Here is a 25,681-nt window from a genome sequence, read left to right on the forward strand (position 1 = left end):
GCCTCAACCTTTTATAATTTATATCAATGACTTAGATTGGTGGAGTGAAGGCATAATTGCAGATGACAAAGATAGGTGGGAAAGTATGTTGGGAAGAGGACGAGATTGCAGATGGATATAGATAGGTTGAGTGAGCAGGCAAAGAACTGGCAACTGGAGTTTAACATGGGAAAATGTGAAGTTTTTCACTTTAGCAGATATAAAAAAAAGCAGAGTATTACAAAGTGCAGAATTCCAGGCTGCAGAGGGATCTGGGTGTTCTCATGCATGAGTCACAAAAAGTTAGTAAGGAGTCATGTAATTAAGAAGGCTCATGGAATGCTATCCTTTATTATGAGAGGAATTGATCATAAAAGTAAGGATGTTATGCTTCAGTTATACAGGGCACTAATGAGACCACATCTCGAATACTGTGTGCAGTTTTGGTCTCCTTAACTAAGGAAGGATATAAATGCATTGGCGCTTCAGAGGAAGTTTAATAGATTGATATCTGGAATGAGCGGGTTTGTCTTATGAGGAAAGGTTGGGCAGACTGGGCTTGTTTCCACTGGAGTTTAGACGAGTGAGGAGTGGCTTGATTGAAGTATTGGCAGCGTGGACATGGAAAAATGTTTCCTCCAGAACTAAGGGGCACTGTTTTAAAATTAGGGGTTGCCATTTTAGCACAGAGGTGAGAAGTTTTTTCTCTGAGGGTTGTGCGACTTTGGAACTCTCTGCCTCAGAAGGTAGTGGAGGTGGGGTCATTTAATATTTTTAAGGCAGAGGTAGATTGATTCCCTTGCTAACAAGAATCTGTTATCAGAGCTAGATAGGAACGTGGAATTCGAAACAAACAGATCAGCCATGATCTTAATGAATGGCGGAGCAGGCTCAACGGATCGAGTGGCCTACTTCTGCTCTAATTTCATATGTTCATATCATTGGTTGCCAAGTGGACTCTGGCAGAGGTGTAGTCTTGGAGGATGTACTAGTGATGATGACTGACAGTTAACTGCCAAGCATCATTGAAACCAGACAGCTTGACCCTGATCAGGGTGAACAATGATTTGTGGTTAATTGTCAGTCACAATGACTGGTGCATTCTCCATGGCAACACATCTACCAGAGTCCACGTGGCAACCAATCAGCACACACTTCTCACATATTTTAATTGTTGTTTTCTCCTTATATTGGTATTATTGGAGTGTCCTGATGAGTGCAACATGAAAAGCTTTGATGTCTCTCTTTCCCCACAATATTCAAGTTCTGTACCACCCAACGATTACTTATCACAGAATCACAGTGCAGAAGAAGCCCTTCGACCCATCGAGTCTGAACCGACACATGAGAAACACCTAACCTACCTACCTAATCCCATTTACCAGCATTTGGCCCAAAGCCTTGAATGTGATGACCAGCCAAGTGCTCATTCAGGTGCTTTTTAAAAGATGTGAGGCAACCCGCCTCCACTACTCTCCCCGGAAGTGCATTCCAGACTGCCACCACCCTATGGGTAAAAAAGTTTTTCCTCACGTCCCCCTAAACCTCCTGCCCCTCACCTTGAACTTATGCCCCCTTGTGACTAACCCTTCAACTAAGGGGAACAGCTGCTCCTTATCCACCCTGTCCATGTCCCTCATACCTTGTACACCTCGATCAGGTCACCCCCCCAAGTCTTCTCTGCTCCAACGAAAACAACCCAAGTCTATCCAACTGCTCTTCATAACTTAAATGTTTCATCCCAGGCAACATCCTGGTGAATCTCCTCTGCACCCCCTCTATAATGTGGGGACCAGAACTGCACATAGTACTCCAGCTGTGGCCTCACCAAGGTTCTATATAACTCCAACATGACCTCCCTACTTTTGTAATCTATGCCTCAATTGATAAAGGCAAGTGTCCCGTATGCCTTTTTCACCACCCCACTAACATGCCCCTCCGCCTTCAGAGATCTATGGACACGCACGCTCTTTGTTCCTCAGAACTTCCTAGTGTCATGCCGTTCATTGAATACTTCCTTGTCAAATTACTCCTTCCAAAGTGTATCACCTCACACTTTTCAGGGTTAAATTCCATCTGCCACTTCTCTGCCCATTCTACTTATGCAGAATTAATTCTTCCAGCAGTATATTCTTCAAATGAAAAACTCCACCTTTGTTCCCATTTGTTTTAATACAAATATACAAATTAGGAGTAGGCCACTCGGCCCCTTGAGCCTGCTACGCCATTCAATAAGATCATGGCTGATCTTACTGTGGTCTCTAATATTATCCTAGACCAGATTCCCAAGTTGTTCGTAAATTCCAATTAGGGCCCAATAATGTTTTGTTTAAAGTAGACAAAATTTGAGATTCACAACACTTGCTCAGTGAAGAAAGCCACAAGATTCAACAGATTTTAGACAAACAAAAATAAACTTTACTATACAAGGTCAGAAAGATAAAACAACTTACAATGTCTACCTGGTACACTAACATTCAGGGAATAGGAGGTATATGTGAATTAATAAGCAAACGTGGTTGAACACACCACACTACACAATAAATGGCTGATGGGACCAAGAAAGACTACTCATCAGTAACACATTCTTAGTCAACCAATCTCACGGAAACTCTGTCCCTCTCATGAGGGATTCCAGTCTTCACCTTTGAAAATCTAACCTGGGAATCCTCTCCAAAGGTCGCTCAACTTGGATGGCATCAACAACGGCTCATCTTGCAGGGTTTCAATCTCTTCTCTCAAGAATCTGTTCTCCTGGATTCCCAAGTATACATGCAAGCACTACCAAATTACAGGCACAGCTTCAGATCTTCTGCTGTGCCAAGCAGAACACTCCCGCTCCAAAGGGGTAACATTGCTTGTTGTGGCGATCACCAAACTTCAGCTGCCTTCTTCACTTAAAGTCTGCTCTCCACAGCTCTTTTCCTGTTTGGAGTCTGTTTCTCTGCTCCTCTTTTTAACTGAACTAGGACCTTTTCCTGACCCCCTCTCTGGGACTTTTCCCTTGAGACCTCTCCCTGTCCTCTGCCTGGGAAATTCTTCAATGGCACTCTGCTTCCAGTCACCTGACTCAAGAGTTTTCACACCACTTTCCTTACACGCAGATTTACTGGACCCAAAGAAGATAAAAATGCTGATCTGCACATGTGCAGCCAGCTCCCTGACTGCACATGCACAAAAGCTCTGAGATCCATCTGAAGTTGAAGTCCCCAACTTCCACTCTCAACATTAAGGCAATTTTGGGTTTCAACTCCACATTCCAATTGTCCCCCGTAGCCTTAGATTCTTGAATAACAAGGGACTCAATCTACTTCTGCCTGAGAAGTGCTCATTGCCCATGCCTCCACTGCTCTCCAGGGAAGAGAGTCCCAAAGACTCCCAACCCAAAGAAAAAATTCTTATCTCCTTCTTAAATGGGAGGCAACTTATTTTTAAACTGCTTCCCCTAGTTCTGATCTCTCTCACAAGGCAAAACATCCTTTCAACATCAATCCTGTAAAGTCCCCTTGGAATATTTCAATAAGATCACCTCTCATTCTTCTAAACTCCAAAGGATCCAGGCACAGCCTGTGCAACCTTTCCTCATAGGATAACCCCCACGTGCCAGCTATCAATCGAGTGAACTTTCTCTGAACTGCTTCTAATAAATTTACACCTTTTCTTAAATAATGAGACCAAAAGTGTACACAGTACTCTGGATGTGGTCCCATCAACACCCTGTACAACTAGCAAAACATCTCTACTTTCACCTCCCATTTCCCTTGTGATAATCAACATTCCATTTGCCTTCCTAATTATTTGCTATCCTGCATACTAAGTTTTTGTGATGACTGTATTTGCATACAATACACGTACAGTTGGGATCTTTCACTCATCCTCAGTAAGAGAGAGGCAAAAATGGACATTGGGCCGCTGGAAAATGACGCTGGAGAAGTAGTAGTGGGGAACAAAGAAATGGCGGAGGAACTGAATAAGTACTTTGCATCAGTCTTCACAGTGGAAGACACGAGTGACATCCCCAAAGTTCAAGAGAGTCGGGAGGGCAGAGGTGAGCCAAGGAGAAGGTGCTAGGAAAACTGAAAGGTCTGAAGGTGGATAAATCACCTGGACCAGATGGATTACACCCCAGAGTTCTGAAGGAGATAGCTGAAGAGATAGTGGAGGCATTAGTGGTGAACTTTCAGGAATCACTGGAGTCAGGGAGGGTCCCAGAGGACTGGAAAATCACTAATGTAACCCCCCTGTTTAAGAAGGGAGTGAGGCAAAAGACGGAAAATTACAGGCTGATTAGCCTGACCTCGGTCATTGGTAAGATTTTAGAGTCCATTATTAAGGATGAGATTTCAGAATACTTGGAAGTGCATGGTAAAATCAGGCAAAGTCAGCATGGTTTCATCAAGGGGAGGTCATGCCTGACAAATCTGTTAGAATTCTTTGAGGAGGTAACGAGTAGGTTAGACAAAGGAGAGCCAATGGATGTTATCTACTTGGACTTCCAGAAGGCCTTTGACAAGGTGCTGCACAGGAGGCTGCTCAGAAAGATAAGAGCCCATGGTGTTAGAGGCAAGGTACTAGCAAGGATAGAAGATTGGCTGTCTGGCAGGAGGCAGAGAATGGGGATAAGGGGGTCCTTCTCAGGATGGCAGCCAGTGACTCGTGGAGTTCCGCAGGGGTCAGTGTTGGGACAACTTTTCACTTTATACATTAACGATCTAGATCAAGGAACTGAGGGCATCCTGGTTAAGTTTGCAGCTGATACAAAGATAGGTGGAGGGACAGGTAGTATTGAGGAGGCGGGGAGGCTGCAGAAGGATTTGGACAGGTTAGGAGAATGGGCAAAGAAGTGGCAGATGGAATACAACGTGGGCAAGTGTGAGGTCATGCACTTTGGTAGGAATAGAGGCATAGACTATTTTCTGAATGGGGAGAGAATTTAGAAGTCTGGAGTGCAAAGGGACTTGGGATTCCTAGTCCAGGATTCTTTTAAGGTTAACTTGCAGGTTGACGCAGTAGTTAAGAAGGCAAATGCAATGTTGGCATTTATTTTGAGAGGACTAGAATATAAAAGCAGGGATGTGCTGCTGAGGCTTTATAAGGCTCTGATCAGACCACATTTAGAATATTGTGAGCAATTTTGGGCCCCATATCTCAGGAAGGATGTGCTGGCCTTGGAGAGGGTCCAGAGGAGGTTCACGAGAATGATCCCAGGAATGAAAGGCTTAACATATGAGGAACGTTTGAGGACTCTGGGTCTATACTCGATGGAGTTTAGAAGGATGAGGGGGGATCTGATTGAAACTTACAGAATACTGAAAGGCCTGGATAGGGTGGACGTGGGGAAGATGTTTCCATTAGTAGGAGAGACTAGGACCTGAGGGCACAGTATCAGAGTAAAGGGAAGACCTTTTAGAACAGAGATGAGGAGAAACTTCTTTAGCCAGAAAGTGGTGAATCTATGGAATTCATTGCCACAGAAGGCTGTGGAGGCCAGGTCATTGAGTGTATTTAAGACCAAGATAGATAGGTTCTTGATTGGTAAGGGGATCAAAGGTTACGGGGAGAAGGCGAGAGAATGGAGTTGAGAAACCTATCAGCCATGATTGAATGGCAGAGCAGACTTGGTGGGCCGAATGGCCTAATTTCTGCTCCTATGGCTTATGGTCTCAGTGCCAGCCCTAACACAACTAGTCTCAATGCAGCCTAAAAGTCAAAGTGATGCGAAATGACACAGGAAGAGATCACGAGTGCTTGAAATATAACCATGCAACAAGGCCAAAGGCCAAAAAAAAAGAGAAATCCCAAACTTAACTCCAAAACACACACACACACACACACACAAAAAATGAACCATAATATCTTGCACAAAGGCAATAATGAATCTCCTTAAAACAAGCATTCAAACATTTTAACATTTAAGCCTCATCCACATTTAACCCTCATTAACAAATATTATGTAAGGTTATAATAATAGAGGCATCACAGAAAAAAAGCAGTGTGGACGATCTGCAGTTGCTGAGGCCTAAGGGCCATAATCAGGGAAACCTTCACAGGACTGGGAGCAAAACCAGGCGACAAATAGAGACAGCAAAAAATAGAGACAAAACCACCCAGAACAAACCATCCAGTGCTCATGAGGAAAGCAACAAGGATTATTACCATATACACCCGACTAAAAAAGGAAATCTTAAAAAAGAGAGGTAAAAATTCATTCACCATTCAAAAAGGAAGGAAGTCCCATCTACTCATGAGGAAGCTCCGCCAGCGGAGGGACGAAGGGAAAAAAGGGAGGACACCCCCCCCCCCCCCCCCCGCCCCCAACATGACCGGCCGTCGGCCCCGCCTCTCCCCCCCCCCCCCCCCAACCCCTCTCATCTCGCCGGCGATTGGTCAGTCTGCTTGTTTCCGAGCAATCCCGTCCCGCGGCGCAGACGACCGATTGGACAGTCGGCCCCGCCCACGCGTCGACGAAAGTGTGGGGGGGAGGTCAGAGGAAGGGCAGGCGGGGCATGATAGGGGTGGTGTTGGGCAGCGCCCGCTGATGCAGCCTACAACTCCCAGAAAGCAGTGCGCGGCGCAGGACTGACGGTTAACGGCTGCGTTTTCAAATTTTTCCATCCTTTCCGATGTCGACCGCGAGTACAAACGGGAGAAAAGTGTTTTAATTTTTATATAATATATTAAAAACCCAGTGGAGGAGGTGGGGAGGGTTGTGCTCCAGACATGTCGTCGTGTGTGGCCACATTGTGAGGGAGCCGTTTAACCCAAACCTGCCATCGAATATCCTCTTCTATTGGAAAGAGGCGGGGGTTAATACAGCGCATGCGCGTCTCTGCTTTGTCAATCATTTCAAATGACCCCTGCCCTCATCGTGCCAGCCAATCGTTAAGAGGCGGGGCGGAATCGTGCTTGGAGTTGCAGAAGAGTTGCAGCGAAGGGGGCCATGGAGAGCAGCAATTAGCAGCATGAGTAAGTCATTCGGTGCCTGGAGCTTGCCATTCAGTACGATTATGGGTGACCACCAGTCATTAGAAGGCAGGTCGTCAGGATCGCCCCAGAGTGCATCTCACTCAAGAACTGTTTTTTCTGTGTTGGAAAACGATGAGGGTGAAGGTTCCTCTGGAGAGTGTTGCCAGAGTGAAATTCATGGCACTGTGGGTGGCTCAGCTGCACAAGGGGAGGGGGAAGGAGTAAGAGTGCAAGAGCAATGGTGGTAGGAGACTCAATAGGTAGGGGTGCAGACAGGCGCTTCTGCGGCCATAGACGTGACTCCAGGATGGTATGTTGCCTCCCTGGTGCCAGGGTTAAGGATGTCACAGAATGGCTGCAGGGCATTCTGAAGGGGGAGGGCGAACAGTCAGAGGTCGTGGTTCACATTGCTATCAACGACATAGGTTGAAAGAGGGATGAGGTGCTGCAACAAGAATTTAGGGATCTAGGTGCCAGGTTAAAAAGCAGGACCTCAAAATTGTAATCTCTGGATTACTCCCTGTGCCACATGCTCGTGAGTATAGGAATAGGAGGATAGAGAGGATGAACGCGTGACTGAAGAGATGGTGCAGGAGGGAGGGCTTTAGTTTCCTGGATCACTGGGTCTGTTTCTGGTGAAGGTGGGGCCTGTACAAGTCGGACACATTGCACCTGAACCAGAATGGGACCAACATCCTTGCAGGGAGGTTTGATAGTGCTGTGCGGGGTGGTGGTGGGGGGGGGGGGGGTGGTGCAGTTTAAACTAACTTGGCAGGGGGATGGGATACAGAGTGGAGGTACAGTAAGGGGTGATGCACAGCCAAATATAGAAGAGAAACTAAGTTAGTCTGGATGGCAGAGCAAATATTGACCTGTTAAGGCACAAGGAAATAATGCAAGGCTGGATTGCATCTATTTTAACATGAGGAGTCTTACAAGTGAGGCAGATGAATTGAGGGTGTTGATTAACACATGGGAATATGATATTATTGCTATCACAGAGACATAGTTAAGGGAAGGGCAGGACTGGCAGCATAACATTCCAGGGTATAGAATCTTCAGGCGTGATGTGGGGGGGAGGCAGGATGGTGTAAAAGAGGAGGTGGCATTGCACCATTGATCAAGGATTCAATTACTGCAGTAAGGAGGGATGATATCTTAGAAGGTTTCTCAAATTAGACCATATGTGTAGAACTTAAAAAAAAAAGGGGGCAATCACTTTGCTGGGAATATTCTATAAGCCTCCTAACAGTCAGGGGGAGATAGAGCAACAGATATGTAGACAAATCTCAGAAGTGCAAAAATAATAGGGTAATAATACTAGGGATTAACAGGGATAATTAATAATAGGGATAGGTCTTAATGTGAAAGGTTTCGATGGGGTGGTATTCTTAAAATGCATCCAGGAGAGCTTTTTGAGCCAGCATGTAGAAAGTCCTACAAGAGAAGGGACAGTACTGGACCTAATCTGAAGGAATGAAGCCAGGCAAGGGGTAGAAGTGTCAGTGGGGGAGCATTTCAGGGTTAGTGACCATAACTCTCAGACTTAAGGTAGTTACGGAAAAGTACAAAGATGGACCAGAAATAAAGGTCCTGAATCGGGGGAAGGCCAATTTCAATAAAAGACAAGACAAGATCTGGCCAAAATGGACTGGGCGCAGCTACTTGGAGGAAACTCTACATCAGACCAGTGGGAGTCATTCAAAATGGAAATAGTGAGAGTTCAGGGCCAACGTGTTCCTGTAAAGGTGAAGGGTAGGACCAATAAGTCCAGGGAACCCTGGATGTCAAGAGATATAGAGGATTGGATAAGGGAAAAAAACAGAGGCTTATGGCAGAAGCAGAGGGCTGAAAACAGCGGAAGCCCTGGAGGAGTATAGAATGTGTAGGGGTGCACTTAAAGTAATTAGGAGAGTGAAGAGGGGGCATGAAAAAACATGGGCGGGCAAGATAAAGGAGAATCCCAAAGCATTTTATAAATATATTAAGGGCAGGAGGATAACCAGGGAAAGAGTATGGCCCATTAGGGACCAAAGTGACAATCTGCAAGGAGCCAGAGGACATAGGTGAGGTTTTAAATGATTAGTTTTCATCTGTGTTCACTATGGAGAAGGACGATGTAGGTGTAGAAGTCAGGGAGTGGGGACTGTGATATACTTGAACAAATTAGATTGAAAGGGAGGAGTATTAATGGTTTTAGCAGGCTTAAAAGTGGGTAAATCCCCAGGCCCAGATGAGATGTATCCCAGGCTGCTATGTGAGACAAGGGAGGAGATTGCAAAGGCTCTGACACTAATTTTCAAAGTTTCTCTGGCCACAGGAGAGGTGCCAGAGGACAGGAGGACAGCGAATATGATACAATTATTCAAGAAAGGTAGTAGGGATACACTAGGTAATTATAGACCAGTGAGTCTAACATCAGTGGTAGGGAAACTATTGGAAAAAATTCTGAGGGACAGGATTAATCTCCACTTGGAGAGGCAGGGATTAATCAGGGAAAGTCAGCACGGCTTTTTTGGGGGAAATCATGTCTAACAAATTTGATTGAACTTTTCGAGGAGGTGACTCGTTGTGTAGATGAGTGTAGTGCAGTTGATGTAGTCTACATGGACTTCAGTAAGGCTCTTGACAAGGTGCCGCATGAAGGAATGGTCAAAAAGGTAAGAGCCCATGGGATCTAGGGCAATTTGGCAAATTGGATCCAAAATTGGCTTAGTGGCAGGAGGCAGAGGGTGATGGTTGATGGTTGTTTTTGTGATTGGAAGCCTGTGACGAGTGGTGTACGGCAGGGGATTGGTGCTGGCACCCTTGCTGTTTGTAGTGTACATTAATGATGTAGACGTGCATATAGGAGGTATGATCAGTAAGTTCGCAGATGACATGAAAATTGGTGGTGTCGTAAATAGTGAGGAGGAAAGCCTTAGATTACAGGACGATATAGATGGGCTGGGAAGATGGGCAAAGCCGTGGCAAATGGAATTTAACCCATAAAAGTGTGCGGTGATGCATTTTGGGAGGACTAACACGGCAAGGGAATACACAATGAATAGTGGGACCCTAGGAAATATAGAGGATCAGAGGGACCTTGGTGTACATGTCCATAGATCCCTGAAGGCAGCAGCACAGGTAGCTAAGGTGGTTAAGAAGGCATATGAAATACTTGCCTTTATTAGCCGAGGCATAGAATATAAGAGTAGGGAGGTTATGTTGGAGCTGTAAAAAACGCTAGTTAGGCTACAGCTGGAGTACTATGTGCAGTTCTGGTTGCCACACTATAGGAAGGATGTGATTGCACTGAAGAGGGTGCAGAGGAGATTCACCAGGATGATGCCTGGGCTGGATTATTTCAGCTATGAAGAGACACTGGGGTTATTTTCCTTAGAGCAGAGAGAGCTGAGGGGGGATCTGATAGAGGTAGACAAAATTATGAGGGGCATGGATAGGGTAGATAGGAAGAAACTTTTCCCCTTAGCGGAGGCGTCAATAACCAGGGAGCACAGATTTAAGATAAGGGGCATGAGGTTTACAGGGGATTTGAGGAAACATGTTTTCCCCACAGGGTGGTTGGAATCTGAAACACACTGCCTGAGGGAGTGGTAGAGGCACGAACCCTCACAACATTTAAGAAGTGTTTAGATGAGCACTTGAAACGCCAAAGCATACAGAGCTATGGGCCAAGTGCTGGAAAATGGGATTAGATTTGATGGCCGACATGGACACAATGGGTCGAAGGGCCTGTTTCTGTGCTGTATAACTTTGACTCTATTATCCAATTCCCTTTTGAAAGCCACGATTGAATCCACCACACTATTGAGTAGTGCATTCCAGATCCTAACCACTCAGTGGATAAAAATTATTTATCTCTCATATGTCGCCTCTGGGTCTTTTGTCAATCTCTGTAAATCGAGAAGACAAAAGCAAAATACTGCACATGCTGGAAATCTGAAGGTGAAAGATCATCAACCTGAATCGTTGGCCTGGATTTTCGCCCAATTGGGATGACTCAGGAGTCCTTTTAAAATGGAGGGCAGGTCTCAATTCTGGGATTCCCAACCCCATTCCTGGGCTATCTGATTTTCGGGAGTGTTTTTTAAGGCTGTTGGTTGGCTCAGATGAAAAGCCCACACCTGACCTGGCTGGCTCCATTGTGGAGATAGGCATGTCCTACCCCTCTGCAATTTTTATGGTGTCGCGACAGGTTTTTAAAGAGTCGTGGTTCATGACGCTTCAGGGGGGCCATGAACCATAGTCTGCATGAATGGTCCTGTTGATAGGTGAGTTGAAAAGGTCCTCGTTATGCCCCTCATGCCCCCTATGGCAAGCTATGCCCCACACATGCCTGATGGCTCCCTCATGCCCCTATGCCAAACTATGGCACTGGCATGAACCAGGTCTCCTTTGGAAGCTGGCCTGACTCCATGAAAATTGTGAGAATCTGAAATCGCCATCCCTGTAATGCTGCCACTGGTGTCTGGATTGCTGTGTGTGGGTTTGCAACCCAGACCCTTATCCCACGCTCTTAAAATAGGCAGAATGACCTTTCCATTGGGTCTAATGTCTTGGAAAATGTAAAATGGAAACCATAAACAAATTATGATCAATCGTATTGTTGTGCTACAGTTTAAATAACATTTATTAAGGAGAAGAGTTAAAAAACCAGGATTTTCCAAAATGTTATGCGAGATGTTGGCAATGAGGGTAGAAACCGATCTTTTGACAGTGACAGTGGGTAGTTGACACAAGCTTTCATGATTCTACGGAAACTCTGCCTGCTGTCTCTATTAATGCAAGAAAAATATTGCTGAAAAGAGAGACATGTTGCCAAAGCTTTTTGTTTAAAATTTGGCATTCTTGAGTTTGTCTTGATGAGTGTAACTCAAAACTTCAGCAATATATCTCTTTTTTCAGCAATATTGAAATCACTGTTGTTGGGTAAAACAAATGCACTTGTTAATTTGTGTATCATAAGACTCACAAACACCATGCCACATACCTTTCTTCTCAACAATAACAAATTACCAAAGAAGCCCAGATCTGTTCAAGGCATGAAGACCATTTCCCTATCTATAAAGATTATTCCAATTCCCCTTTCATATTCAAGCCTTTGCAACCTTTCTTATTTCTATGATACTGATGATACTCTGGTTAATGAAATTTGTAGTACTCTACTCATTTTACCTAAGCTGTAAATTCAGAGTCAGCATGGCTTCATGAAGGGGAAATCATGCCTAACAAACTTATTAGAATTCTTTGAGGAGGGTAACAAGCAGGACAGATAAAGGGGAACCAGTAGATGTAATAAATTTGGATTTCCAAAATGCATTCGATAAGGCTACTTAATAAGATAAGAGCCCATGGTGTTGGGGATAGTATATTAGCATGGATAGAGGATTGGCTAACTAATAGAAGACAGAGAGTTGGAATAAGGGGGGCATTTTCGGGATGGCAACCTGTAACTAGTGGAGTGCCATAGGGATCAGTGCTGGGACCACAATTATTTACAATATATATTAATGACTTAGATGAGGGAAGTGAATGTACTATCACCAAGTTTGTGGATGACACAAAAATAGGTGGGAAGGCAAGCAGTGAGGATGACACAAGGAGTCTACAGAGGGATATAGACAGGTAAAGTCAGTGGGCAAAAACTTGGCAGCGGGAATGTAATGTGGGAAAATGTGAGGTTATGCACTTTGGCAGGAAGAATAGAAGAGCTGAATATTATTTAAATGGTGAAAGACTGCAGAAGGCTGAGGGATTTGGGGGTCCTTGTGCATGAATCCTAAAAAGCTAACATATAAGTTCAACAAGTAATAGGGAAGGCAAATGGAATGTTGGCCTTTATTTCAAAGAGATTCGAGTATAAAAATAGGGAAGTTTTGCTAAAACTATACAAGGCACTAGTTAGACCTTACCTAGAATACTATGAACAATTTTGGTTGCCTTATCTGAGGAAAGATACACTGGCATTGGAGGCAGTCCAGAGAAGGTTCACTAGGTTGATCCTGGGCATGGAGGGATTTTCTTATGAGGAGAGGTTGAATAGGTTGAACCTGTATTCATTGAAGTTTAGAAGAATGAGAGGCGACCTTATTGAAACATAAAATTCTTAGGGGGCTTGATAGGGTAGATGCTGAGAGGTTGTTTCCCCTTGTGGGAGAGTCTAGAATCAGAGTACATAATCTCAGTGTAAGGGGACACCCATTTAAAACAGAGATGAGGAGGAATTTCATCTCTCAGAGGGTTGTGAATCTGTGGAATTATTTATGGCAGAGGGCTGTAGAGTCTGGGTTGTTAAGTATATTCAAGGCTGACATGGACAGATTTTTAATCAGTAAGGGAATCTAGGGTTATGGGGAAAAGGCAGGTAAGTGAAGTTGAAGATTATCAGATCAGCCATGATCTCATTGAATGGCGGAGCAGTCTTGATGGGCCAAATGGCCTACTTCTGCTCTTATGTCTTACGGTCTTATAGAAGTTGGTGGTGAGTGTTGTGGGAGCTGCACTCAACCAGGTAAGTGGAGAGTATTCCATCACACTCCTGGCTTGTGCCTTGTAGATGATGGACAGACTTTGGCGAGTCAGGAGGTGAGTTACTCAATGCAGGATTCCTAGCATCTGACCTGCTCTTGTAGCCACAGTATTTATATGGCTAGTCCAGTTCAGTTTCTGGTCAGTGGTAACCCCAGGATGTTGATAGTGGGGGATTCAGCAATGGTAATGTCAAGGGGTGATGGTTAGGTTCTTCTTGGGGATGGTAATTGCCTGGCGCTTGTGTGGTGCGAATGTTACTAGTCACTTCTCAGCCCAGGCCTGGATATTGTACAGGTCTTGCTACATTTGGACATGGACTGCTTTAGTATCTGTAATGTGATGTGCGTTTACAGGAAGAAGGATGAAATTTCACACAGATTTTCTTCTCCCCAGGCTCAGGTTGTAATTGACAAAAAGGGAAAAGATGAAAACTGGAGCATTTGAACTTCTAATTGCCAGGACACCGGAACATTTCATGAAAAAATGGGATTGTTCCTGTGAAATCTGGATGTCTGATCACCCTAAAACAGCAGGCTCCTTTCTCAGGTAAGAGAGAGGGGGTGCCTCTCTCTCCAACTTGTGAAAGTTTGAAATAAAAATTAAACTGAGCAGCTGGCCACCATTGTGGACGGAGAGCCTCTCCACAAGGGGTCGGTGGCTGTAGCTGTTTCCAGGCAGGCAGCGGAGAGGGTTGCAGCGAGGTGGTTTCCTTATGCTGGAGCGTTGGCTCTCTTGTCTGCTGACAGAAGGCCACTTCCAAGCAGCTGACCAGGTCCCTGTGCCGTCTCGGGGCTGGGGGGGGTGGGGGCTGACTGGAAACTTCCAGCCAGCCTTTGTTAATTGACCTTCAGCTATCATTAGGTGGCTACCCATTCTGTCTCATGTAAGATAGCCCAAAGTGAGATGAAGCTGGCATGTTGGTTGGTGTCACAAATGTTTGAGCGCTCACCTCCATCAGGTTAAAAATCTCTTCTTTCTTTTTATCTTTGCTGGTGCTGATCTGATAGACCTTAGCTCTTCAATTTGTTTCTTAACAAAAAGGTCCCAGATTTGGTCCCCAGTCTCTGCTGGGTTTGTTGATCTTAATCGAGGCAGGGGTTGGGTTGCTATAAGTAGCATTTGTGCCTGTGGGTTAGAGCAGGAATAACCAGCAATCATTCCATTCCTCATTCCTTCAGAATGACCTGTTAGAAGTGCCTGACTGGGTTTTGTGTGTGGATTGATTGGCTTCACTCTGATGTCTCCGTAGTTAGTTTGCTGATACTGAGAGTTCACACAAAAAAATTGACCATTTGAGTGAGAGACCCGAGGGTGTAAGGGTCTGTGGAACCCAGTAAGGGGCCAACACCTTCAGCAGCAAAATGGTGAATCAAGAGAAAAAGATTTTAAAAGATCAGATCAATAAGAATGTGAAATAACCCAACAATAAAAATGTGAAATTCAGAAGCACATTATACCCTGTTAGCCGCAGAGTTACAATAAACCAAAGAATACATTGATAGATCCTGGAAAAATGGAGTGGTTTACTCTATAATTGAAGACTGTGCAGCTGATAGGTCGTGGTGTTTTACATGCAGTTCCATGCTGCTTGTAACTTCCTAAACGTATGTCAATTCATTTGGAGTTATCAAAGTACTTTGTTTCCACCTTAGGATGGAAAGGAAGGTCAGTTGGAGAGCTGTATTGGCAAGGATTTGGGACTCCGTCAAATTCACTGTCTAACCATGAGAGTCATTATATGTGAAGGAGGAATTGAAAATCAACATATTTTGGTTATAAAAACCAGCTGTGATACTTCTTTGATTATATATTATCTTTTTAGTGTTAGAAATACAGATTGGTACATTATTGTGACTGATTTCTAATACTTTGGTATGTATGAGAAGTTAATAATATGAACAAAGTGTATAAGTTACATTGGGCGGCATTTTCCAGCCCAACAGCGGGCATCATGGCAGGTAGGATGGGAAATGTGGAGAAGGGCCAAAAGTTTGTTTCCTGCCGGCATAAAAATAGGTCACAATTTTCCACTCCCAACTTTCATGGTGGATTGGGTAGCTGCCATATGTCAGGAACCCCATTTGCGTTCGTTTGAATATCATGAATGCTCACTAAAAAGGCAGGTCACCAGAATCACACCCCCACCCAGATCATGGGGCCACGCCTGCAGCTAAATAGACCAGTGTGATTCATGACTGGGTATAAGTGATGCGCACCTGGCGAGCAGCACTTCACTCATGACCTTGAGGTATGTTCACCTACCTTTCATAGTGCGGCATTCATGGCTACTCCGACTCCATGCCAGGGCTGCATAGGCAAGACCAGCGGAAACTCAGCTGGGCAGGGTCAGAGCCAAGGCTTACCATATGAGATCAGTGGGAAGTGGAAGGGCCTGGAGGGCAACAGCTTGACTTAGGGGTAGGGGGAATGTGGTTAAACAAGACAGGTAAGGGAAGGTGCTGCAGGGTAAAGGCTTGACTGTTGGGGGGCTGACTGGACAAGTGAGCACAGGCACGTGACTGGGGAGGGGGGTAATGACTGCGGATGAGAGCATAGACACATGATTGGGGTAAGGGCGATGGAGGGGGGAAATGAGTCGGGGCCAGAATGCATAGACCATCCTGGGCAATAGACTGGTGTGATTCATGACCGGATATCGCATCGGCAGTCCTGGGTATATACGCCATCATTTAGATAGCAGTGCTTGGCACGCCCATCCTGGTCCCAGTCCATGGAAGGGGAGGGCCTGTCAGTCCTGTGTCAGTTGTGCCCAGCATTGTGTGCAGGGCATGGTCAGTCCCTCGCACATGTCAGTCCTGGGGGTTGGTGGCTTGTTACTGGGCTGCAGATGTCACAGTCAGGGGAGGCATCTGTAGATGGGGAACAGGTAATGTAGATGGGCACTTGATGGTCTCATGGGGGTGTTGGCTCTGTTAGTCACACTGCAATAGGCCTCAAGATGGGTAGGGGTCAGGTCTAGATGGGGTATTGGGACATCAACATCAAACAGTTCAGCAGGGAGGACAGGGATATCACGACTATAATAATGGGATCAAGGATTAGAGGGGGAGGAAGGGGAATGATTGGAGGGAGAGAAATCTGCACATGATGCTCTTTCAGCAGCACAGGAGGAATTTCAACGGTCACGGGTGCTTGAAGCTGGTCTGGTAGGAAAACCTCAGCATCAACATTTTTCATGCCGATCCAATGACACAATACAAAAACAAGCTATGAAAAGAATTGCCAGGGGAGGGCTCTTGGGGCTTGTGGGCGGAGTCAACTACTGCACAAGTGGGCCGATTGAAGGGGTGCCCAACTAATTTCCAATTTCCCAAATGGAGAGGAAGGCACAGCTGAGACATGTTAGCAACAGTCAATTTAAGGAATGTGGTGCCTTAACTCATGTTGTGCATTCTTGCAAGAGTATAAATCCAACTGGGGCCATTGGAGGATGGGCTTCCAAAGACCCTTTGTCCCTCTCGTGGGAAATCCCGGGTGTCAGAAGGAACTAACTGAAAAGGGCCACGGGCCAAAATGCATATGCCTAATGGCCCTAAGACCATGAAACCTTGCAGCTGCCAGGTTGTAGAATTGAAGGCCCCCCCGGGCCCAATTCTCTCATAACGAGTGCAAATTGGGTCTGCTGTGTATTCCAAAGGATACAGTCTGACAGTACTGGGTTTGTAACCCCAAGTTCAAGAGTTCAAATCTCACAATGGCAAACTATGAAACAATGTAACTTCATCTGAAACAGATGGAAACGTGTTTGTACTCGAAAGAGTTACAACATCTATGGGCTTGGCCTAAATAGTCAAGTGGTTATGGTACTGGGTTTGTAACCCCAAGATCAAGAGTTCAAATCTCACAATGGCAAACTGTGAAACAATGTAACTTCATCTGAATAGGAACAGATGGAAACGTGTTTGTACTCGAAAGAGTTACAGTCTGACAGTGCCCTGACTGAAGCTTCACTCGTCTGCAGCACTCAGTCAGATCCAAGCCCCTGTGTCAAAGCCCTGTCATGGCTCTGGTGCTTTGTGGGGGATGGGGGGTGTGGAGGGGGGTGTGTTGGGAGGAGGGTGCCCTAACAGTGATCCAGAAGGCAGTAAAAGCGCTACAATGGACTAAGTGGGGATGTAATGGTTGGGATGAAAGTAACTAATGGGCTCCAGAACGACTCCCTCGTTCACGACTGGAGGGTGACCATTTGCAGTCTTATGTTCATTCATGTTTCTGTTTCCGCAGAGAAGAGCACGAGTGCCTCATGGATGAAGCAGGCAATGTTGTGTTCATCTTGGCAATTGGGCAACTAAGGAGGTGATGGAAGGCCTGTAGCTGCCAGGCTGGACTAAGGGAAGAGCCTCACCCTGATGAACAGAGGCCAGCGGGGCCCCATCAACACCGGAAGCTGATGCTGATAGACACGTTGAGCGGAGGCATCCGGCAAGACCAAGGGTGTATAGAAGTTGCCTCTTGTACCTCCAAATGAGCAAGTGACAATGCTGAAGTTGCCTTCGCATATCTAGGGATGTGATGATTCATATCTGCCACATTCTCCAGGAGGGGTTGAAGCTACAGGGAATGGGAGACCATCCATTGCCAGTGGCTCTTAAGGTGACTGCACTCAACTTTTTTGCGAGTGGCTCATTCCAGGGGTCCACTGGGGACCTCTAGAGAGTATCACAATCTCCCGCTCATAAATGCATCCGAGGGGTCACTGAGGCGCACCATTATGTCCAGTTCTCCCTGGAAGAAGCCAGTCAGGCTGCCAGAGCAGTGGGATTTGCAGTGATCTCCAGATTCCCACAGGTGCAGGATAGCATCGACTTCATTCATGTGGCTTTAATTCATGTGCAATTGATCAGAAGGAGTTCCACTCTCTCAATTTGCAGCTGGTCTGCAACCACCAGAAGCAGATGATGCAGCTATGTGTGAGATATCCTGGAAGCTCATGCATTTTGTGTCACTCGCAAGTGCCATATATATTCCAGGGACTCCAGGGCATCCAGGGCTGGCTACCCACAAAAGATGTGGCTGATGATACCCATTTGGCAGCCACAAAGACCTCAGAGGAGAGATAGAACGCTGTTCACTCAGCAACACAATTGAGCAGACCACAGGCATGTTGAAGATGTGTTTTCGATGTCTGGTCAGGCGGCGCTCTCCAATACTCTCCCCAGAGGGAGGAGCTTCAGGTTTCCTCTGATGATGAGGATGGTGAGAGGGCTGAGCTTGATGAGGATGAGGAAGCGGAGGCTCCTGAAGAAGAGGTCATAGCATGGGCCAGATGAGGAAGGTGTGCACATGACATGCTTATAGCCACCAGGTTCCAGGAAGATGATGACGACGGGCTCATAAGAGGCTCTTTGACCAGTGTCCTCCATGTTGGGTTCACCTTAACACCTTTGTTAAGATCCTAATCATCTCAACGTAGCACATCAGTCTCTGAATGAACACTTATACTTCAGTGTCACAATATTCTATTCTTGGAAGGCAAGCCTGTGTCAGGAGCATGTGGCCTTTCTGTAATGGGAAAACTGCAACAGGGCGTTTCTTGAGCAGAGTTGAGATGGTGCAGCCCTTTCAAGCTTCTCACCAACATTCCACTACTGACCGTAGTCTTCAAGATGCAAGAGCAGCTCTGCAATCCTCAGTGCTCTTGTGGCAATATGCCAGCAGTCTGGCGAGGTGCCTCAAGGAAGACAATCATTGGTTATCACCTTCATGTGTGAGGGTGATTCTGAATCCTCACTGCAGTTTGTCCGCATAGGCAATCATTTATACAACACTAGTGTTCAGGCATCATCATACCCCAGCATTAGATACATCTTCAGGACACAGTCATCTGTAACTCTCAGTCATGAATGCAAGGCTGGACTTCAGCTCACCTTTCAGTGGACTGTGAAAGCTTCAGGAACAGCACAGTCCGATATCTGTGAAGCATTCATGACTATGCCTGTTTGGAGTCTCCCAATTTTCCTTGCTGCCTAGCCATGGCATTTGTGGGCCTGAAAATGCTGACAGTCCATCTAGGCCTTAAGGATCTAAATCGCTGATAATCAAGAGCACGCATTAGATATATTGGAGCCTCGCTCTGAATCCTTTTGAGGCTTCCACATTTTCATTCCACCAGCCTGACATATGCACACGGAAACCAGGCACAATTGTAAGGTACACATGACCATGTCGATTGTCCATCTGAGAGTTGGCAGAGGGTTAATGTCATGAGACGCTGGCGAGACCATCTGGTCCAGTGCTGCATCCTTCCATGTCCAAGTCGGGCATCTTGGGCCTCCGCACACAACTCCTAGGTCGCATACTTTTAACCACCTAGCAGGAATCACAAGGCTCAAAATGTGTCAGTAAGATCTGTACCCTTAAATCATGGAGGTGGGAAGGTGGGGAGTAATACGGGGATGCTGTTCAGATGTACACAAAAACATGAGGTAATGCTGCAGGCAGACAAGAGTGCCGAAGAGCTCTGAATTTTGATTCATATCTAAAGCACACTCAAGGCTCATAGAAAGTACGTGGAGGCCAATGAAAGATGCATCAACTCCTTGCACACCACCATTCAATCCTGTAAGACCCACGTTGAGCACTTTGCATTGCAGAAGCATTGGGGAGTAAAGCAGCCTCCAGGTTCAAAACTCATGAGGCAACGTTAAATGAATCTCTGAAGCAGGGCTCGGAGATGTCTTGGCCAACCTCCAAGATCTTAGAGGCAGAGGCTTCTGTCATGTAGATAATTTGCAGAGAATGGTCAGGCACTGTAATCAGAAAGTTCGAGACGCCATAGGACTTAGGTACATGATGGGATATATGGGAAGAGTGGGGAATCCGCTGAAACCCTCCCTGAAGACCCATCACAGCACTCACCCACACGCTCCACTACTGGATAGACACAGACCTTGGTGGGAGCTAGCTTTAGAGTAGCCTCAGGATTACAATCTGGTGAGTATGTCACACTATTTGAACCACAGCAGGCGGTAGCAGGAACTTTCCAGGTGTCCGGCACTCGGAGGACTGCTGGAGGCCAGAAATTTGCTTAGTCCGAATCAGATGATGAGCCTCTGGACTCGGTCGTGTCACTCTTGCTGAAGCTGCAACGGCAAGCTCGGGAACATCAGGAAGGGATGTCCACTGCACTCCTCAGATTGCAAGGCAGGGTGGACAAGTCCGTCCACCTTCAGGCTGAAGTAATAGCGCCCACATGCCAACACTGGTAGGATGGTGGCCGCCAAGGAGACCTTGGTCCAGGACGTCACTGCTGCATGGGCTGGATTCCATTGCCAACACCATAGTTGGTCTCCAACAGTATGTATGCGAGAGGGGTGCGGGGCAGCCTAATCTCACTCCAGCTAGCCCTTCTCAAGGAGTCAGCCAAGGGCCCTTGGGCACTCAGAGGGAGGAGGATATACCCCCCGAGGTGTACCCCCCGGGGCCATCCATCCAGGTGACTCCGAGAGTGTCTGCCCCATCTGAATCCTCAGCAGTTCTAGCTCCACAGGCCGAGGAGGGTGCTACTGTCACACAGCAGGAACCCATGAGCAGGGCAGGGCCCTCCAGTTTTGGCTCTGCAGAGGACACCCACCAAGGTCATCATAGATAACAGGGCGTAGCAGTCAGCAGGCTGCCTCCACCTCCAAAGTGGATGTTCAGTGAGCACCAAAACGTAGTGGCAGGGTTAGGAAAGTTAAGAAGATGTAGTTGCACAGCTTTGGTATGGATGTTAATCACTTATACATAATGTTCACTTTTGTAAATAAACTCCAAAGAATGTCTCCCTGCCTACGGCTCCTTGTTCTGATGAGCAGTGGTTGTGTCACTCAGATGTGAAACCTTTTCTGCACAAGGTAAAGGCAGGTGTCTCAGTCCAGGGCCTCTTCCCTGTGCTTTGTTCAGCCTTCAGACCAAAGTGATGGTCCAGCCTCACACTTCCTGGACATGTTAGTGATGCCTGTACCTTCATGGTGCTTGTCATTGCTGCCAGAATGTCGTGGGCAGGTGTCACAGAATTCCGTCACTCTCTGTGTGCTCTCAGCACCTGTTAAGTGGGGCTGCAACACCCCCCTCCCCCCCCCAACCCCATCTCTTCAGCATCTGTGATTAGTGACTCTGTGCTCCTGAAGGGGTCATCATCATCCATCTATCTAGCAGCTATGAAGGCTTCCCTAGTGTGCCTGCCTCGTCTGGCCAGTGTGAGGGCTTCATCACCATCATCATTGCCTTCGAGGACCTCCTCACCCTCATCAACATTGACGTGCCCCTCATCGGAGCAGACCTCCAGGTCCTGCATCTCCTCCTCAGCCAGCTCTTCTCCCTATTGCAGCACCAGGTTGTAAAGGGTGCAGCAAGCAATATCAATGTGTGAGACCCTCCGTGGACTATATTGCAGGGCTCCAGGTGACTGGTCCAGGCACCAGAACCTCATTTTCAGCATCCTGATGCTCCACCAAGTTGCGAGTTGCAGAATGAACTTCAATATACCAGTCTGAGGCCACCACATAGGTGTTATCAGACATGTCCTCTTCAGGTAGCCCTTGTCCCCAAGGAGCCAACCCTGCAGTCTCTGCAGTCAGAGACCCCAACAGGCAACCCTGGCGAGAGTTGCACAACGTTACTGTGCATTCAGTTCCGAGTTCCCCTCAAAGTGCAGCCCGCCAGGTGCACACCTTACATATAATGTTGTGAAACACATCGGCGTGATCCAGCGGGGGAGGGGGGTTGATTACAGCGGGCTGGCCTTAAAATGATATGCCGATGTATTACAATGAGGTTCCCAATGTCTGATGGTGGGGAATGTGGCCTGCCATCGACAGGCTGAGTGGACGATCGCACACCGATTCCACGACATAGAACAAAGATCAAAGAAAAGTACAGCACAGGAACAGGCCCTTCGGCCCTCCAAGCCTGCGCCGATCATATTGCCCGTCAACTAATCACATTGTCCGTATCCCTCTATTCCCATCTTATTCATGTATTTGTCAAGCACCCTCTTAAACACGACTATCGTACCTGCTTCCACCACCTCCTCTGGCAGCGAATTCCAGACACTCACTACCCTCTGTGAAAAAAACTTGGCCCGCACATCTCCTCTATAGTTTTCTCCTCTCATCTTAAATCTATGTCCCCTAGTAACTGACTCTATCACTCTGGGGGAAAAAGCTGCTGACTATCTACATCGTGAAACCGATTTTTGGCCTTCTTGCCATATTGTTTGCTCATGCCACTGAGCACACCCGATGCCAGCAGGCATGGAAAATTCCCCCTTTAGTCTCCAGAGCAGAAAATTCTGCCCATTGTTTCTATTTTGTAAACAAACTAGTGTGCTGATTAAATACCATCTGCTAAAACATTGTGCGATCTGTTTAAAGTTACAGGTCTATGAAAATCTCAATGTGCTTATGGAGAAGCAATAAATTGTCCAATAATAAATTTACTTCCTGCCTGGGGTGGGGGAGGGGGGGTTAGCAGGTGCTGGCAGTGTGCTGAAAGCACACGGGGATTCTTCATGTTTATACTGTTTTTATGCAAGTCAAAAAGTCCCTAAATTGGAAACTAACACCAAAATAATTTTGACATGTACAGATCTTACAAGTAGAATCTTTATACAAAATATGGTCAGATCATGAACATGGCCCAGGAAACCTTCGGCTAATAGCACTACTAAATTTTGAGGTAGTTTACAGATGGACAGATTAACTGGTCCAACCACTTCCAGTGAAAGCAATTAAAATTCACTTAAAAATAAGGTTACTGATTGAATCGGTATAAATGAACAACACCTCATGTCGCAGTACAAAAACACTATCACAATAGTATCTGTACAAAGCCCCGCTAAAGAGAAGGACAAGGAGTATGTCCACACCATTTGCTTCAATGCAATACATACTTTCAATTTGTCATAAAACTAGAAAATGCTGGAAATACTCAGTAGCATCTGTGGAGATAGAAACAGAATTCATGTTTTAGGCCTGTGACCCTTCATCAAAATGTTGTATTTGTAAGTTCCAGGCTGCATATTAAAACAGTAATAGATTCAGATTTCAATTATTTTGTAAACTAAAATTACATATTTATTAGGAACATTATTACATGGTGTTTTTGTAACAATGAATATACTATAATTACTAATTAAACTGCAGATTTAGTTTGGAGTGGTTTTTGGGAAAATGCCCTCAGTATGTCATGATACACCACCCACTCCACTAAGCAGCACTGTATTAGGATGCTTTCTGAGTCACGTTAGCGGCTATGCTACAAAGTTTAAGCAGCTGGACCTTGTTTTCACGGCTGTCTTCCATGTTCTTCCACCAGCGTATTTCCTTTGATTTCTAGACAGAATTGTACACAAACATTCCATTAGATGTATATGATGTGACTGCTATCAGTGCTTAATATATTTTTGTTGAATTATTATCAAGACGGGTGGGTGGGAGGAGATGTTAACCCTGCGAAACAAAGGAACTTTGATTTTTGAGACACAAGGCAGAATTCTTGCTCCTTTATGGTAGCAGGTACAGAGGTGGGCAGGTGTGAAAACTTGTGCCACAGACTAGTGTGCCAGTTTTCCACACCACCCCACCCTCTCCTGCTGCTGTATTTTCAGAGGCGGGATTGGGTGCAAGAAGGGATAACTGTCCGCAAGTGGCTGGTAGCCAATTAAGGTGGGTAAATGGCCTAATAAGGCCAACAGTCAGAGGCCGACTGGAATTTTCCAGTCAGCTTCTGGGCTCTCCATGCCATTGGGAACAGGTTAGCTGCCTGGAGGCAGCATCCCAACGGCAGACTAAGGTCCAGTGCTCCAGACAAGTTTTGAGTCCCTCTTCTCCTGCCTGGTCATATCTGTGGTTGCAGGCCGCCTTGTGGAGAGGTTCCCTCTCTATCATGGTGACCTGGCTGCTGTGACGATTTTTTAATTTAAAAGTTTTGAAACTTGCTGAAAAGATGCTTCAAGATGGCGACGTCCTCTTTCTTCCTTACCTGATGCAGAAAGCTGGAGCTCCTTCTGTGCTAGAGAACCTTTTATTGGCCCTCCAGCTTCAAGAACCCACCTGCCTTTCTTAATTGGACAGTCAGCGCGCCTTATGGCCACTAATTGGCTAATTTGCTGAAAATCACTGCCAGGTAACCATTTCCCATACTCTCTGGGGTTGGGACCCCATTTCACAGAATCCTTATGGCACAGAAGGAGGCCATTTGGCCCATTGTGTCTGCACCAGCTCTCCAAATGAGCATTATGACCTAGTGCCATTGCCCTGCCTTTTCACCGTACCTCTGTAGCTTGTTTCTATTAAAAAATCATCTAATACTCTCTTGAATGCCTTGATTGAATCTGCCTTCACCAAACTTCCAGGCAGCGCATTCCAGACCTGAACCACTGGTTTTGTGAAAAAGTTTTTTCTCACGCCAAATTTGTTTCTTTTGCAAATCACTTTAAATCTATGACCTTTCGTTCTTGATTCTTTTACGAGTGGGAACAGCTTCTCCCTAACTACTCTGTCCAACCCCCTCATGATTTTGAAAACTCCTCTCAGCCTTCTTCTCTCCAAGGAAAACAGTCCCAACTTCTCCAATCTATCCTCATAGCTGAAGTTTCTCATCCCTGGGACCATTCTTGTAAACCTCTTCTGCACTTTTTCCAATGTGTTCACATCCTTCCTATAATATGATGCCCAGAACCATACACAATATTCCAGCTGAGTCTGACGAGGGTTTTATATAAATTCAGCATAACGTCCTTGCTTTTGTACTCTCTGCCCCTATTAATAAAGCCCAGGATACTCCATACTTTATTAATTGCTCTCTCCACCTGCCCTGCCACCTTCAATGATCTATGCACATATACACCCAAGTCGTTCTGCTCCTGCACTCCCTTCAAAATTCCACCCCTTATTTTATATTGTCCATGTTCTTCCTACCAAAATGCATCATCTCACACTTCTCTGCATTGAACTTCATCAGCCAGCCATCTGCCCACTCCACCAAATTGTCTATGTCCTCTTGAAGTTCACAACACTCCGAAACTTTGTATCATCCGCAAGCTTTGAAATCGTTCCATGCACACCAAGATCTAGATCATTAATATATATCAGGAAAAGAAAGGGACCCCTGGGGATCTCCACTACAAACCTTCCTCCAGCCCGAAAAATATCTATTGACCATTAATCTCTGCTTCCTACTTTTCAGCCAATTTTGT

The 25,681-nt window shown here is 45.9% G+C and overlaps 2 protein-coding genes across 4 annotated transcripts in view; both read right to left on the reverse strand.

The window, feature by feature from the left end:
* rnf4 (ring finger protein 4) overlaps positions 1-6,277 on the reverse strand; it is a 65,342-nt gene extending 59,065 nt beyond the window's left edge. For 2 of the 3 annotated variants that reach the window (XM_041185552.1, XM_041185547.1), the window contains exon 1: positions 6,193-6,277. Coding sequence is in view for 1 of the 3 variants with exons in the window: in XM_041185550.1 (XP_041041484.1) it covers positions 6,193-6,195 (3 nt within the window). In the remaining 2 variants the exon portion in view is untranslated. The remainder of the gene's footprint in view (positions 1-6,192) is intronic. The other variant, XM_041185550.1, reaches the window with a different exon arrangement.
* Positions 6,278-23,540: 17,263 nt separating this feature from the next.
* cfap99 (cilia and flagella associated protein 99) overlaps positions 23,541-25,681 on the reverse strand; it is a 155,047-nt gene continuing 152,906 nt past the window's right edge. The window contains exon 15 of the mRNA XM_041185362.1: positions 23,541-23,816. Coding sequence (XP_041041296.1) covers positions 23,706-23,816 — 111 coding nt within the window. The 3' untranslated portion in view covers positions 23,541-23,705. The remainder of the gene's footprint in view (positions 23,817-25,681) is intronic.

Source organism: Carcharodon carcharias, chromosome 4 (genome assembly GCF_017639515.1).
Source record: "Carcharodon carcharias isolate sCarCar2 chromosome 4, sCarCar2.pri, whole genome shotgun sequence".
Classification (NCBI taxonomy): Eukaryota; Metazoa; Chordata; class Chondrichthyes; order Lamniformes; family Lamnidae; genus Carcharodon; species Carcharodon carcharias.